A 16134-nucleotide genomic window follows, 5' to 3' on the forward strand; every position below is an offset into this window, starting at 1 on the left:
GATTCTGTGATTCTGTGATTCTGTGATTCTGTGATTCTGTGATTCTGACTTTGGATGCTTTGGAGATGAGCTCCTGCTGGAGTTTGGGTAGAAGACCAGGCATGGAAGTTATTTTGCTTAGCAGCCGGTTGCCTGCAGGAAGCATTTGGACACATCTCATAGCACTGTGGTATGCTGGGAAGTTTGGGGCATTAGCAGTGCTGTAGTCTGCCTTGTTTTCTGCCCAGGCAGCCTGACACAGCCTCCTGAGGACTGAAATGCTTGAATCTAATGAAAGCCTTTTTGTTTAAATATAGAGGAGAAATTAAAATGTTTGTGTAAATGTCCAGAACGTAGATGCCTAGTCTTGTCTTAGAATTATTTAACTATATGTATTCAAGGGAGGTTCTAGTTGGATCTTAGGAAACATTTCTTCTCCAAAATAGTGGTCAGTCATTGGCACAGGCTGCCCAAGGAGGTGGTGGAGTCACCGTCCATGGAGGTGTTCATGAACCGTGGAGATGTGGCACTGAGGGACGCGGTCAGTGGGCACGGTGGGGGTGGGTTGGGGTTGAGCTAGATGATCTTAGTGGTCTTTTCCAACCTTACTGAGTCTATGATTAAAAAATGGAGAGTGGTAAAGAGCATCCAAGCTTTATTCTGTTAGTGACTTTCGCTGATGTAACCCAGGAAATGTATGCGTAATAGAAGTGAGTAAAAGTGGTACTGATGGGTGTGTGAAATGCAAACGTTGAAGTAAGGGAGTGGTAGGACGAGGGCTTTGTGCCCCTCCTTTGCCCTGTGCTTCCCTTATCTGCTGCTAGCAGTCAGAAAAATGAAGGGTGGGTGGTGGTGTGGTTTCCACTGGCAATGGATGGAGGCAATGAGTGATCAGAAGCAGCAAGAGGTGCTGTGCTCTGCCTTCTGTGTGCCATTCCCTTTAAATGGATGTTTCAGATATTTCACATTTCCTAGTGCAAGAGTGGTAGGCACTCTGCTTTCTTCTCTTCCACTCTTTTAAAGGAAAGTTCAGGAATATGCCATCAAATAGCTCTGGTCTCTTTGCAGTTGCACTTTTCCTGGAATCCAGTGTTTGAGGCAACACCTGCACACTGTGCTCTGGGTGATGCTGGTTGGAGTTGCACTGTGTGAGATGTGTAGAGAAGGATGAAATTGCTGGGAGAAGAGGAAAAGAAAAAAAAATTGGCAGGAGACAGTGACTGCCTTGAAGGAAGGAGTGGGAGCTGACAGAAATGGAGAGAAGGCAGCAGACGCCGACTGCAGTGCTGGGAAAGATGAATTGTCTCTAAAGTGCAGGGAAGACTTAGTGCAAAAAACGAGTATGTCTCTGTTTATTTCAGGTTTATGAACACTGTTGCGGAGACATGAAGGATACAGCTACTTAGATTTTTTAATTCATGCGGAGGAGATGGTGGATTTTCCCTTTGATACAGCCTCGATCGCTTTCATAGTAGGGATTTCTCCAGGTTTTTGTGAAGTAATGGGAAACCTGAAAGATAATTACAGCCCAGGGTTTCTCCAGCGAGCAGCTGAAATGAACATGCTTTACCTGAGCAGTCTGGAGTTACTGCTTTGCTTTGCCCGATTTTTTTCCTCGTCCTTAGGCAATTCATTTAGCTGCTGTAAGAAAGAGCGCTTACTGACTGGTGCACGAGTCACTCCTGCATCCAGGGTGCCGTTCAGGAAGTGCTGCAAAAGCACCATGTCCTGGGATGCTGAGAAGAAATGCTTAAGTGCCCAGAGAACAGGTTAATAAAGAAAAAGCATTAAGGCACGCTGAGGATGACAAGAGTAACTTGTTTTGCAGAATGAATAGCTGCTACTGTGCTGCTTTGTTTGTTTTTGAAGAGCTGCTGCTGTAAATCAGCTGTACTGCAGCTATACAGCTCTTCTTCCTCGGAGGGCTGTGGTGGGCACAGTGCTGCTTTCAAAGAGTTCTGGAAAATGCTCACGTGTAATTCACCAGCCTCAATACTTGTTTCTTTTTAACACCTGTTTATCTTTTTTGGCCTGATGAAGATCTGTGCTGCAGCCTTAATTATGACTTGTTTAGGAACGGTTAGGGATGAGATTTAGTAAGCATGGTGACTGTGAGTTCACAGTTGGACTAGATGATCTTTGGCCTTTTCCAATGCTTAGGATTCTATGTCTTTATCAAGCTGCTTATTTTGACTTGTGCACTTCTCGTGAGTAAAGGTTCCCCTGCTTTTTTCTTGTTTTCCGAAGGGAGTTCAGGCTGTGGGGTTTCATTTTCTTTTGGAAGATAGGAAGATTTCACGCAGCCAGGTGGAATCCTGTTTGCCTAATGCATGCATCTTTCCAGTGCCACTTTTAAGGGGTGTGCTGGTGCAGTTCTTCACTATGAATATTTCACTTGATGCTACTTTCCAAGGTGAAGAAGTACACATCAACATCAGGCATTGTTTTTTGTATTTTGCATTCCCTGTTGCGAATAGAGCAGCTGGGCTATTTCTGTTTATCTACTTCTTTTAAATGATCATTGTAATGATATTTTGAACAGCCAAGCCATCTTTGCAAAGGAGCCATACCTCTGCCTTCTGCCCTGGAATAAGATATCCAAAGTGGAAGATGCTGCTTCGGGCTGGCTGTAACAGTGCAGTGTTACTGCAGTACGTGGGGTTTGGGTGTTTCTATTTATGTCTCATTCAAGTGGCCTGAGCTGAAGAAGGTGCTCGTGTTTTGCAGCCTGTTAGGTTGTGTAACTGTAGTTGGTATCTTCCGTACTGGTAGTGCTTCCTCTGTAGGTAATTGCTATTCTTTCTGACCTGCCTTCTGCTGGGGTGATACTCTTGATTTTTTACTTCCTCCTGTCTATCATTTAACAAGGAACCCACAGCTCCCTGGGCAGCTGTGCCAGGGCCTCACTGCCCTCTGACTAAAGAATTTCCTCCACACTTCTAAACTAACTCTCCTCTCTTTTAGTTTAAAACTTCTCCCTTCGTCCTGTCACTGTCTTCGTGTGTAAAATGCCAGTCCCCTTCCTGTTTATAAGAGGCTCCCTTCAAGTGCTGGAAGGCTGCACTGAGGTCTCCACGAAGCCTTCTCTTCTCAGGCTGAACAAGTCCAACTCTCTCAACCTTTCTTCATGGGAGTGATGCTCCAGGCCTCTGACTTCCTGCAAATAGAAATGATGCAGAAACCAGTGAGATCCTGTCCTTTTTCCCTTTTTCCTTCTGCAAAGGAGCTGACCTTAATGTTTTAGTGATGGGTGGAGAATGTTTGTTTTACTTGCTGAGTAAAGGGACTGCTGCTGTTCCTGGATTTCTGCAAGCTTTATAAACAAGGGTTACTGTTGAAGTGGGATTTCAGTTTCCATTTCTCGTATACCAGAGTATAATAGTAGAGCAGAGGTTGAGAGTACATGTTTATGGTTATAATTGGGAAGAATGCTCCCAAATATGTTGGTTATTTTTTCAAAGAGCTAGAAAAGTGAGTTACAACAAAACTCAGTGTATGCTCTAGATAATTATTACTCAAAGTATTACATAGGTTGCTCTGAAACTAATACCTTGTATTTATTTCCATGGAACCTGAAGAGAGCACTAACACTGCTTGGCAGAAGAAATTCTCAGCTACAAAGCATTATTTTTCATCATAGCCACCACCATCGGCTCTGCATTTTTGCCAATGATGAACAAGAACCTGCATGCTGTGTTCATAAAATCTGCATGGCCATCCAGAATGGAGCTTGTCTTTCACATTGCTGTCACCAGTGCTGAAATGCACCACCTACCCCTCAGTGTGCTCACATCCACTGTTTGATCTCCATAAGCATTCACAAATGCCAATGGGTGCCATTTTTTTCTGTATGGAGGCATTCAGTGACACACCTTTGCTTTATAGACACTTCCATGTCAGACACCATTGTGTCAGAGTGCCTCTCTGCTGCCATCTGTCACAGCAACGAGTAATGGAATGTTGATGGGAAGGTTCAACCTCTACTGCTGTACCACTGATGTCTACTTCTGATGTTGTGGGCCAACATAATAAAGTATTACTTTTGGAACAGCCTTTGTAAATAAAAGTTTGCCATTCAGATGCACATCTGACTATCTTGTGTGTTGCTTATACTCCAGAGGCAGAGCAGAGATCAAGGTTAATAATGTTGTGCATGCATGTGTGATAAAAAGCCATATTTTGGATAGCTCAGTAGCTGAATGGGTCTTTGTTTGGAACCACAGTTTGTCAACAGAATCCTGGACTGTTGTTTTGATGCTGTAAACACTTGCGCCTTTTTAGACTGAGTTCTGCAATCTTTAACTGGCCAAACCAAGTTTTGCTCAGCAGAAGCAGCATCTTAGGTTGTTATTCATATAGGGATGATATGGGGAGGGAGGGAGAGGGAAATGAGACCACCACCAAAAATACCTAGGCTTTAGCACAGTTTCCACCTTTGGAGCAAACTTGCTTCTTAGATTTTGGCTACTGCTGTGTACATGTAGATGTTCAAAGCTCAGTGCCTATTATCAGATAATGCTACACCCTTATGAGCTGAGCAGGAAGAATATTGTTCAGTTGCCTTCTTTCCACCCTTGAATGAGCACTGGTTGTTTTCAGTGTAAAATGCATATGTTGTTCTCCAACATGATTAAGAAATACAAGTTAAAAATTGAAAGCTGGTACAGGAAATAGAGATAGTGTTAACATTAGTCATGTCTGTCTCTGTTTTGGGCTTCAGTCAGCTTGGGAAGACAGCATTCAGAATCTAAGTGCTTAAAGCTGCTTCCTAAAGTTCATAAACAGATGAAGTATAATGGTGGCAAGCTTTCGCCAGTATTATAGAAGTTGGCTAACAGTGGGTAGAGCACAGTCTTAGAGCAAGTGGCTGCTCTTAGGGGAATTGTGCTTGAAGTGTGGTCTGAAAATGGCTGACGTTGGTAGTCTACAAACAGAGCAGCACAGTCTTTGTTACGAAGAACACAAAGTTAACATCTCCCACACTGGTACCACCTAAAATAATTGCTGCTGCTTCACGTACTTTTCCTCATATTCCTCATGGGATGAGGTTGAGATGGCAGGAGTGCTGATGAATTGAATCTTTGTCACGGAAGGTGATTGGTATTCTTTGAACCAAAAATGGACTTGAAGGCATCACCATAAGGTTTATGGCCTTTGAATTGAAAGAGGAACGCCCTTGTCAGTTTGTGATGTTCTCTGACTGGAACGCTCAAGTATCCTTCAGCTTCATCCGAGATCGATGACCTCTGGGATTCTTTCAGACCTTTCCCAAAGAATTGAAGTAAATTACTGGACGCTTTGATTTTCATTCTTGCCATGGGATTATTTTTTTGATGGAGAAATTGATTGTTGCTTTCATATAATAATAGTTGTCACTTTTGGTTTCTTAGTGGTTTGGCAATAGGCAATTACAGGAGCATCGTGATTGTTCTTTTTCTGCTGGATGGAGGTTAGAAATTGGACAGGAGAGCTGTGTGTACTGCTCTTTGGGTGCCGTAGGGAAGCATCAGCTCTCCTGTGTTGAAAGGAGCTTTTGGGGAACATCTGTAGATGTTTTCAAGTCTTCAGCCGATGGCTTTGGGGAAAGAGAAATGGCTGTGACTTAAGTGGCATGAAGAGCAGTATGGAATGGGCAATGATATGGGACTTCTAGGTGTTACCGTCGTTAAAATCTTAATCGGTGCATAAAAATTGCACAGCAGTGTATTAAAAACGAGTTTGAGAGAAATGGTCTCCTATATTTCATTCTAATGTGAACTTCTAATAAACCATTAATACTTTTTAGATGCTGCCTATGTCAAAGATGGGCCGTTTGTAGCAGTTCAAATTGTTGTTGCTAAAACTCTGAAACTGAAAATCCTGAGCAGTTGGTAACCTTGTTCTTCTTTTCCTTATATAAGGAATAGATTCCTCAAATGCTTTTCTTGAGAAACGGAGTGTTTTTACAAATGCAGGTCACAAATTGTATTTAGACATCTAAAAATCTAGAATCAATGTTTTTTAAAGAAGTTTTGTTACAGACTTTCTATTGACATTTGCACAGTGCATGCAAGTGGGAAATTTGACATGTAGATTAATGCGTTTTACAGCTCAATGAGTTTACTAGAACAGCTAAGTTCAAATAGCCCAAGCATGGAAACTGGTTTGTACTCATGTGGCACTGTCACGTTTGGCTCAAAAGGCGCAGGGAAGCTGTGCTGTACCACTGCTCTTGCACCAAAACAGCGGATTGAACTTGAAAATTGCAAGGATACGTGTAGCAAGTTTTGAAATACCTTAATATTTCTAAGAGGGATTTGATAGGCATCTATGTCAGTAGTTACTGGATGATCATTGCTGATCATTTGTGCCGTCATTGTAAGTCGTTGGTTTTTTCAATTCTTCCATGTGCACACAGCAGCAGTAATGGAAAGTTATATGGGGAGTATAGGCATTACAGTTCCCTATAAGCTCAGCTTATATGGTCTGTAACATGAGGAGGTCAAAAACTCTTTTTTTCTTTCATAGATACACTGAATTACAACACCTTGGGGTGAAACTTCCTGTTCCACACATTGGGTCAGGTATATATATATATATTTTTTACCCCTAAGACTTTAGCTTCTAATGGATCCAACTTTTTATTCCTCCATAAAACCTGAGCTGCTTGTAAGAGTGGCTTTTATGACTGAAGGGAGACAACTAGAGTTGGGTTTATGAAATGAATCATGCTGCCTTCATGGTGTTGTCTTTGTTCCTTGTGGGCGTTCTGTTCCAGTCTAACCAATTCATGAGGTGTTTAAAAGTTGTATTTTGCCTGTACTCAGAACGTTGTAAGGGTTTGATGTAAGCTTTCAGGAGGTACCCAAGTCTATCACTCCCAGATGTTGAGGTTACCGTATGTGATATTTGCCAGCTGAATAGCTGCTTGGCTGTGCACGTGTTTTCTGTGTAAGCTTGCACAGTGATGATATCCAGCCCTGCCCTCTGAGTGACTGTTTCATTTGCCTTCTGGCAAGAGGGTTCACTTTCATGCTGTATTTCAAGGCAAGCTGTATGTCTGAGATGGTCGTGCAGCTCAGGGCAGAGCTCTTGCTAGCTGAGGCCAAGTGAAGATGGTGATTGAGAAAAGGCTGAATGTTGAATTTTGCTTTGTTTGCATCAAGTCCTGTGGTGCAATAGGAGTGTATCTGTAGGATGTTGTTGCTAATGGAGACCCATCACTGATGCTGTGATGATTTTAGGAAATTCTGCTGCTGAGGTCTAGTCCACAGGCCAGATGTCCCATTTCCTTTGGAACGTATCTTCTGGTTCAGTTCAGGTTAAATTACAATATGCATGTATCTGATTTGTGTGGACGCTGCTGTATCATGCATGCCAAAGCATCTTTAAGTGAGGATGCTTGGGAGGCAGCTTTCAGCAGCCCGCCTGTCTGCCCTGCAGCGTGATATAGATGCTGGAATTGGAAGTGAGCAGGATGGACTTTGGAAGCCTAGAGTCTCTCTTTACTTCCTATAGGACCAGCAGGGGTTAATCTTATTTCCATGTGAAATTAGTTGATACTTTTGATAGCTGGAGTGGCAGGAATCTGTGCTTTGGGCTGAAGCAATAACTGGTAATTGCAAACAGGTGGGCATCGAGTTTGTTGTAGAAATGCCGTGTTTTGTTTCTTTTTAAAACGTAAGCAATCAGATATTCTAAGTGTCTATGAAGTGAATGGTTAGCCTGCAGTAGTATATGTTTAAACATCAGGAGGAGCATCAGGTGAGGATTATCTGACTGTGATACAGCCCAGCAATGGTCACAACTTTTCTTCATGTGATCTCCTTTCCTCATTCAGAATACGGGTCCTCCTGCTTTGCTGTTTTTCACATCTGTATCTGCCACAGAGTTCTAGTGATCTAGAGAAATAACGTAATGAAAATGTCATCGTGATGACTTTAGGTTTTACTTGTGTTCTGAGCTACTTTGGGCCTTATTTATAGGAATGCTGAATATTCATAAGAGCAGCTGAAGCTGTATTTTCAAAGCACAGCTCCAATTGAAGTTCTGTTGAAAGTACTGACTGAAAAGCCAGGCACTATCTATTGGAAATTAGGCAGCTGAAATTAGTGGGCATTTAGTTTACACTTTGGACTTTCATTGTCTTGTATATTCTTCCCATGCTGTGGTCAGATCTGCATAAACATGCCTGTGGGGAAATGTAAGGTTTTGTATTTGGTGTAGATGCAGATGGTAAGTATTTAATGGCTTGGAGGATACAGGCAAAAACTGGGCAACTGTCCATGTGCTGAATGAAGCAGAAATCCAGCTGGGGAGAACAGAGGAGCATTACCAGGAGGAGGTATATGTAAAGGCTAAATGGGAGATGCACGGTTTTAAACTCTTAACTTGTGTGTATTTTGCTTTTGTAAATATGTATTTAAAGCTTTCGGGGCACCTGGTATAATACAAGGCTGTAAAAACCATTGGTGCTTTCTAAGCCATATTTCTGTGTCTTGTGAGGCAGATATTAGGGGTGGATGGGTAGGGTTAGGAGATGGCCCCGAGGTGCTGTGTGAATGTTGTGGTGGTGTCTTTTGTGCATCCCAGTGCGCGTCCATCTGTGCATTTTTGGGAAGAGCAGTTTAAAAGCACTCCCTGCTAACTGTGGAGTCACTTGTGAGCAAGGATTTCAGAACAGGCTTGCGTTGCTTAGGTCATTTGTTTGTGAATTTCAAAGACTGTAACCTGACATCCTTAGACTTCTGTACATCTTTGTGTCAGTTGGGATTATTCTGTGTCCCTAAACCTACAATTTTATCCTGAGTTGTAAAGCTCAGGGTCTGCTGTTTAGCTTGTCTGCTCCTGTAGAAACAGTGGTACGGGTTGGAGATGCCAAGCGTTTCTCCCCTTGCCATGGCAACCATAGAAGCCAGACCTCGTTGCCTTTTCTCTCCCAGTCCTTGCCACCTTGCTTTCAGAGGTAACCTCTTCTCTCACTCTCCATCCCAGTCTGCCTGGGGTGTGAGTTCTCGGGGTCGCAAACAGATATAGTGCACATAATGCCATTTCCATCAGAACATAGTTAATTACTTGGGCTTTTTTATTTTTCTTCCCCTCTGTGTATTTGATCAGTTTGTTTTTTTCAGTGGCTCATTAAATCCAACTGTTTTGTATGGAACTTTTCCACAGAACCCAGAAACTCATCCTGACTTATAAATCTTCTTTTTCATTTGCATCAGTGCGTATAATGGAGAAAAAAACAGGTCAAGTTATGCCCTGGAAGAATATCCCCTCATTCATTTAGGATTTTTCAGTTACTGCTAAAAGCATAATGTAAATGTGGGAGTAAGCAAATGGATGGCCAAGCATAAGTGACAGTTGAGTTTAGGGAACCTGCTCTGTTAAGAAGAGCAGCACTGTGCCCACAGCTGCTTTCCCTGTTAGCACTTAATGCTTGTGTAACTCGCTGGTGCAGAAGGGTTTGGAGTAGTACAGTAGAAGGGGAATTATTCCTTGCAAATGGGAAACCTACGGATGGTTGAGAAGATGAGTTCTGTAGGTTGTGGTTGCAGGTTGTCCCAAGTTCCACTCCAGTAATTAAGTTTAAAAAAAAAAAAACAACCAAACCCACATCTTCACATTACTGAGAAGTGTAAATGTGCCTGTGAGAGAAGAGTGGTTTGGTGTACAGAACTTGTTTGATATGTGCCCAGATTGCCTCTATAGCTTTGAAGAATCCTTTCTATGTGGTTGCTGGTGGGAGCCCTGCTTTGTGCTTGGTGGAGCTCTGAAGGTGACGTGCTGTGAGAAGAGCTGTGCGAGAGCCCAAAGTTCTGCCAGTTGCAAACTGTTTATAGTTTGTCAGCTAGTTTTAATACACAAGTGTGAGAATTGTTCTTTTTCTTTTTTATGCAGGTCAACTTCGTAGTGTGCCAACTGTTTGCCTTGCTTGCGGCTATTTGGTTTCGAACATACCTTCATTCAAGCAAAACTAGCCCATTTATAAGACATGTTGTTGCAACCCTCTTGGGCCTTTATCTTGCACTTTTTTGTTTTGGATGGTAAGTTGCACTTAATTTCACTTCTAAAGGATTCATTAATTTTTCATGCCTTGTTTGCAGAAAGCAGTGCTTTCGTGTGAAGAACATTACCTGTGTTTTTTAGTTGCTGCAAATGTACAGCGAGTGCCTTAAGTTTTCTGAAGTGCAGAAGTTTTGAAAGAGCTTCCATTTGTGAGCTGGTAGCTAACACTCTGTTGTAGTTTTGGGAGGATGGAGCAGGTGCAGCTTAAATGTGCTTGGAAGGTCTTCTCTTGGGACACTGTGCAGATTGGTGAGAGCATTTCTCCTCAACATTATCTGCATGCAGTAACTCTCCAGGTCCTCTTCTGAGTATTGAATATCATCTGACTTGTTATAGGAAGAGTACACTGCAGAGCTGATGATGTTTCCCAAGTAGTATCAAGCCCCTGAAAAGGAGTTGTTCTTGGTTTGAGGGTTTGGGGTACATTCATGTATATTTCTTTTTGTTTTATAGGAGGAGTTTTGTTTAAAAACTTAAATTTTCTCTGATTGCTCCTTTCACATCTTGATCTTCGCAGAGCATACGAAGACAGAATAGTAGGGCTAATAAAGGGAATGCATTTAGTTGAGTGTTTTTTCTTTTTTCTTCTTCAAAAATTGAAATGGCTCTCATCTTCCCAAGCTGAATTAAGAGCCAGTTCAGTTCAGTGCACTGCAAGCAAACTGCTTTTTCAATTTTGAGTATATAGGGGGCTTAGATTTACACTGATTGTAAGGAATTAATCCCTTCCTCAAGCTGGAGTGTGGGTGCAGATGGGAAGATGCATACAGCACGTGCACACTGTGTGTCTGTGCACAGCGTGTATAAATAAATCTTGGATTCTAAGCCACAGATTTGGTCTCTACTTTGGCACCTTATGGAGGCTGTCCAACATTATTTGATAAATATTATTTCTAAATTTAGGAAACATCAAACTTTTACTCTTTGGATTTACACATGCAATTTACTTATATATGTAACTAACTCCCATGCATTTATTCAACTTTTGGCCCTGGTATTTTGCTTTGAGCAATCTGCTGTCAAAGACTTAAGGTCCTAGCTGCAAACAAGGAGAATGATACAGCAGACGTGTGTGGTTTTGGTGAGAGCTGTGTAAGCTTCAGAAGCACATTTTGTGTCTGCATTGCTTTGGAAGCAGAAATCATTAAGTGTAGTTGTAATAACAAGTGTAACCAAACCAACAGCACGGAAGGCCTCAAATACCTCTTGTTTATAACTAAAACTCACTGTTCTGTACAATATTTAGATGCATCTCATATGATTGATCTCATATTCAAAAAAAAAAAATTAAAAAATTGCTGCTGTTAATGAGATTTGTACTGAAAGAAATATAATTTCAGGGACTGTAATCTTGACACACTATCCATGTCAATCTGAGCTTCTTCAGGCTTTATTGCAATGTATCCCTCCATCTGTTTAAAAAGCAACCTTCCTGACGTGATGTTTTCATGTCTTTGTTATGTGGTGTTGCTTATATGTGGTTGATCGGAAAAGAAAAAGTGAATATGTTTTTAATGGGCATTTGTACGTGATAAATGGGCATTTGAATTTTAGGTAGCCATAACTTAAACAAGGGCTGCTATTAGTGAAGCATGGCAGCAAGTACGGATTGGATCTTCCACTGGAAGTTATTTTTCAAGGTCAATCAGTATCCAAGTGAATTTGTTTCTATGAGATCATCATGTTTAGTCTTCTCGCAGGTCCCTTGCTCAGTAGCTTTTAAGGTATCACATAATGAATGAATGAGGAGTGAAATTATGCAGTTGCTGACAAACTGGGAAGAAAAAAAAAAGCAGATCAGGAGAACAGAACAGGAGCTACTTTGAGGCTGCTTTTCATGGGGAAAATCCCAAACTAGATCAATGTATCACTTGAGTACATGTAAATGTTACTGAGCACCAAGCTGAAGGTGTGAATCAAGTTTGATTAAGGACGAAATGCTGTTCCCCATCCCTAGTTAGCTATTGACCATGTGGGGCAAGGAGGCTGGCTGGGCACATCTGCTGTACTTACTGCCTGGGAAAAGAAAATCTTCCCTCATATTGATATTGTGCTTACTGAAATATGGTTGGCCTTATCTGAGATCTGTTGTTGCAGATAAGTGAAGGGGCAGATATATGGGAACTAAGCCACAAAACATTCATGTTATTTACTCATGAAATAATGCTGGATGAAAGCATTGTAAGGCCTGATAATTAAGATTATCAACACTTTATATCCTTGTTTACTAGCTGGAGAATTCTAGTTAACTCTGTAGTATTTGCTCATTATTACTGTCTGTGCTGTGTTAAAGGGGGAAGCTATTGGGAGGAGAGAGGGCTGCTGCAAACCTAAACAGAATGCATTCTAAGTTTTTGGTAAGAAGTGATGGAGTTAGAACTAGAGAAGCCTCGTCAAATTAACATTAAGTAAATAAATAATGTAGTTGATTGTCATTAATGAAAATGCCTTGAGTGATTATTTTTTTTTTCCTCCTAGGTATGCCTTACATTTTGTTATACAAAGTGGAATTTCCTACTATCTCATGATCATTATAGGAGTGGAAAACATGCACAAGTAAGGTTTTTATTCTAAAGCATAATAGTAGAAAAATTAAAGAATGCTACTGTTGTGCTTCCTTGTAGCTGTGCATTTGTGCTGCTTTTAGTTGTAGTGGAATGCCCAGATCTTTCAGTATTTGATTTCTGCTAACTGTGAGGGTTTTTTTTCCAGCAGAGAAAATGGTTTATCGGGTATTTTTGCCTCCTTTTTGAATGTCTGAAGCTTGTTATAATTGGCAATATCCCCACTGAGACTGGGGATAACAATATTCTCAGCATTCTGTTTTTGTTTTTTTGCCATTATTAAATAATGTTAGCTTTCTTAAAAAAATAAGATAATGATACAAATGTATTTTGATAACATCTGTTGCTAGTAGAAGGAAGACGTCTGTCTGAGGAGATATGTCAGTCTGTGAGATATATATTAAGGTACTGTTTGCCATGCTCTTTCTTTTGTAGAAAAAGCACAGAGCAACTGCTGTCTTAGACAAAAGTACCATCATAAAATTAAATACGTAGGGCATGATTTGAGGTTTGCTTGAGCACACGATTAGATTAGCAGTCTCTGAAGCCATGCAGAACATAGCTTGTTTTTCTTTTTTAAATTATTCTTGAAACCAGGAAACACATGTCTCTTATTACTGTGTGCATATGTTTTAATGTTCCACTAGGCCAGAGATCAGGACCAAGTTAGGTTCCCGCACTGTTAATTCCTGCATAAACACTCAGAACAGCAAATCTGTGCTTGAACAGGTTCCTGATGTGAATGAAGCTGTCAGGAAAGCTGCTGGTAAAAGAATCAAAAAGGAGAACTGCTTTACACAGGAAGCCAGGGTGACCTTCACGATGCTGTTTGTTATAACGCTCTGCTCCGTTATACTGTTGCTGAACAGAATTTTATTCTGTCTCTGGTTGTGAACCATGTTAGGCTCTTGTTTTCAGGATTGCCTGCAATGGCTGACCTAATCAAACAGCTACGGAGGTGAGAACTTCGGTTGGTTGGATGGGCAGTTTGCTCCCTAACTGGGAGGTTGCTTTGGTAAGAAGTTGTTTTGAAACAACAGGTTCATCTTGATTTCTCTTTGGAAATGCAAAGAGGAGGCACTGCATAGGTATATCTGGGTCTTCATCATAACAAATTCTGCAGACTTGTCGTGAAAAGAAATCTCGTGGTTATTTACTTCACTGGCAGTGAGGCAGGTGGGAATGCACGCATTTCATGTTCCTGTGTTGGAGTGTGGGAACTGACAAGCTCTGGGTTCTTCTGGCTCATTTTAGCTGGTGCAAATCTGAGGCTTCATCTGCTGAAATGACTGCTGTGCTATGTGCAACTGTGTGTGTTCTCTTAGCATGGTTGCTCCTCACCTGGGAGGGTAAAACTCAGATTTGACTGCTGGGCTTACGTTGCTGTATCATGGTATGAATTAAGATGCCATTGGATGAAACTAGAAAGCTGCTCTTTCAATGAAGGAAAAAAAAATAACAAATGTAACAAACACTCATTCTTCAAAGTTGACTAGAAAAACAAGCCTTATTAGTAAAGCAGTGTTTTTATTTCAAGTAACTATTCCACGAGTTTATTTTACTAGCTGTATTTTAATGCTATTTAAGGACTTTGGTTCAAATGAAAGCTTGTGCTGCATAGCTATGGAGTATGGCATGAAGGCTGCAATGAACAGTAAGTTTAGAAAACTTACTTGTAGTATAAGGCTGGTGAGAGCATTAAAATGTCTTTAAAGATAGTTGTTGAAACTCAACCTGAATAGAGTTAGTCTGGTGTCTAGTAGTTTTGTAAGTCAATTCATAGTTGCTCCTTTTAGGTCATTTCTGCTGATACAGCAGTATGAATAGAAAATCTAAGCATCTGGCAGCCTGGAAGCACGGTAGTTCTGCTGCTAGCTATTTTCTGGCAGCAGCAGAAAAATAATGCTGTAGCTTCCTGTATTCAAAAACCATATTGAGGCTCATACTGCTGAATAAATAAGAGCAGGGCCAGGAAGCAAGCATGAGTGTCGGACTGCAGACAGTACCTGTTTGGGGCAGTTTTGGCCTCCACCAGTCAACACGAGGGTAATGCTTGGATGCTGTCTGGGAAGCTCCAAGAGCCATTCCTAAGAGGTGACAAAAAAGACTGTATAAGATCATCTCTTTCAGTTCTTACAGTACCCCTGGAGGAGTAGAGTCTCTCGGTGTCTCTATATGTCAGTACCTTTTACAGAAGGATTACACCCTGTAGTCCTGATGTTCTGCTGTGAAAACAGTACTTTTCACACGGCACCCTGGTTCTCCAGCCCTGAGGCCAGGTGGTGTGGCCCTGCCCATGTCCTGCTGGTAGGTATGTATATATACACCTCTTCAGAGTACTTCTGTATGCCTGCATTGTTTTGTGTTCCACTTCACTGGTGGTAGAAGAGCCCACTGCCTGGCAGTCCCATTTAAGAAGTTACCTGCGCTGTTCATATGCTGGTTAAACTCAGATAGCACAGAACACCAAATACTTATATAGGATGGAAATATGGATTCAAGTGATTTTGGATTGAAAAAACACTTGCATATTATGCAAACTATTCTTCTGTGATAATCACAGTGTGGCTCAGGTGGGCAGGAACCTCTGGATCCATGTAGCACAGCCCTTGCTCGAGCAGGGTGCCCAGCACCACATCCTGGCAGCTGTTGGAAATCTCCAAGAAGGAGACCCTACAGCTTCTGGGTGACCTGTGCCAGGGCTATATCCAACTTGCATCCAAATTCATTCACTGAAGTTGATTTTGCTCTTCTCCTGCCTGTCATCCTGCAGATGAGTTTATTAATTGGGATGTCATTCTTTGTAACAGTACCTCATTCTCTCCAGCCTCTCTAAAATGTGTTTTGACAAATTTAGACTACTTACCAGCTCAGCTGCTATATGTTGGGCATACTGACATCCTTACCAAGGAGCAAGTTTTGATGAACTTCTATGTTTTGTAGAACGAACTTTCAGGTCTGGTGCTGACAGTCTTCCAGACCTCTCTCATTTTCCTCATGTACTTCCTTTGGTTCCTTGAAGTCCTGCTGTTCTGCCAAGTTTCTACCTTTGCGATCTTCCTAAGGTATCTGAACTCTCTGCAGCTATTGCTTTTAAATGTTAGTCTTGGCAATGCATGTTGTGTTAAAGATGAAAGCCTCACTTCAATAATGGGAGAGGGAGAGATGTGGAAGAAAAACTCCATGCAAAAAGAAAAAATTGGACATGCCAAGAAGAAAGCAAATCTTATCTTTGTATTTTACAACTTTCAGGGAAAAGTTAATTACTGGAAGACCGGTTATCTGAGATGTGAATTAACTAAAAGCAACTTTCTTTAATACGTAAGTCTTATTTCAATGATGGTGTTTAAGTAAAAAATGGAGTGGTGAACAGAGTTTCCTGAAAAGAATTTGAGGTTATATATTTGTGGTGCTTTTCTGGCTCGGTAGTAAAAATGAAAGATGTTTAACAAGTTCTCAACTGCAGTACATTTGTATTTGATAACTGATGTGGTGCTAATATTTTTTTTTCTTAGAAATCCTCCTTATCCTTCTGTGTGCTTTT

The 16134-nt window shown here is 41.3% G+C and overlaps 1 protein-coding gene across 1 annotated transcript in view; it reads left to right on the plus strand.

The window, feature by feature from the left end:
• The window catches only part of MBOAT2 (membrane bound O-acyltransferase domain containing 2), a 90401-nt gene that overhangs the window by 4515 nt on the left and 69752 nt on the right, over nt 1-16134 (plus strand). The window contains exons 2-3 of the mRNA XM_042889424.1: nt 9859-10004; nt 12505-12582. Coding sequence (XP_042745358.1) covers nt 9859-10004; nt 12505-12582 — 224 coding nt within the window. The remainder of the gene's footprint in view (nt 1-9858; nt 10005-12504; nt 12583-16134) is intronic.

The sequence above is a fragment of the Lagopus leucura genome, unplaced genomic scaffold, assembly GCF_019238085.1.
Source record: "Lagopus leucura isolate 7727_CA_CO unplaced genomic scaffold, USGS_WTPT01 Super-Scaffold_73, whole genome shotgun sequence".
Classification (NCBI taxonomy): Eukaryota; Metazoa; Chordata; class Aves; order Galliformes; family Phasianidae; genus Lagopus; species Lagopus leucura.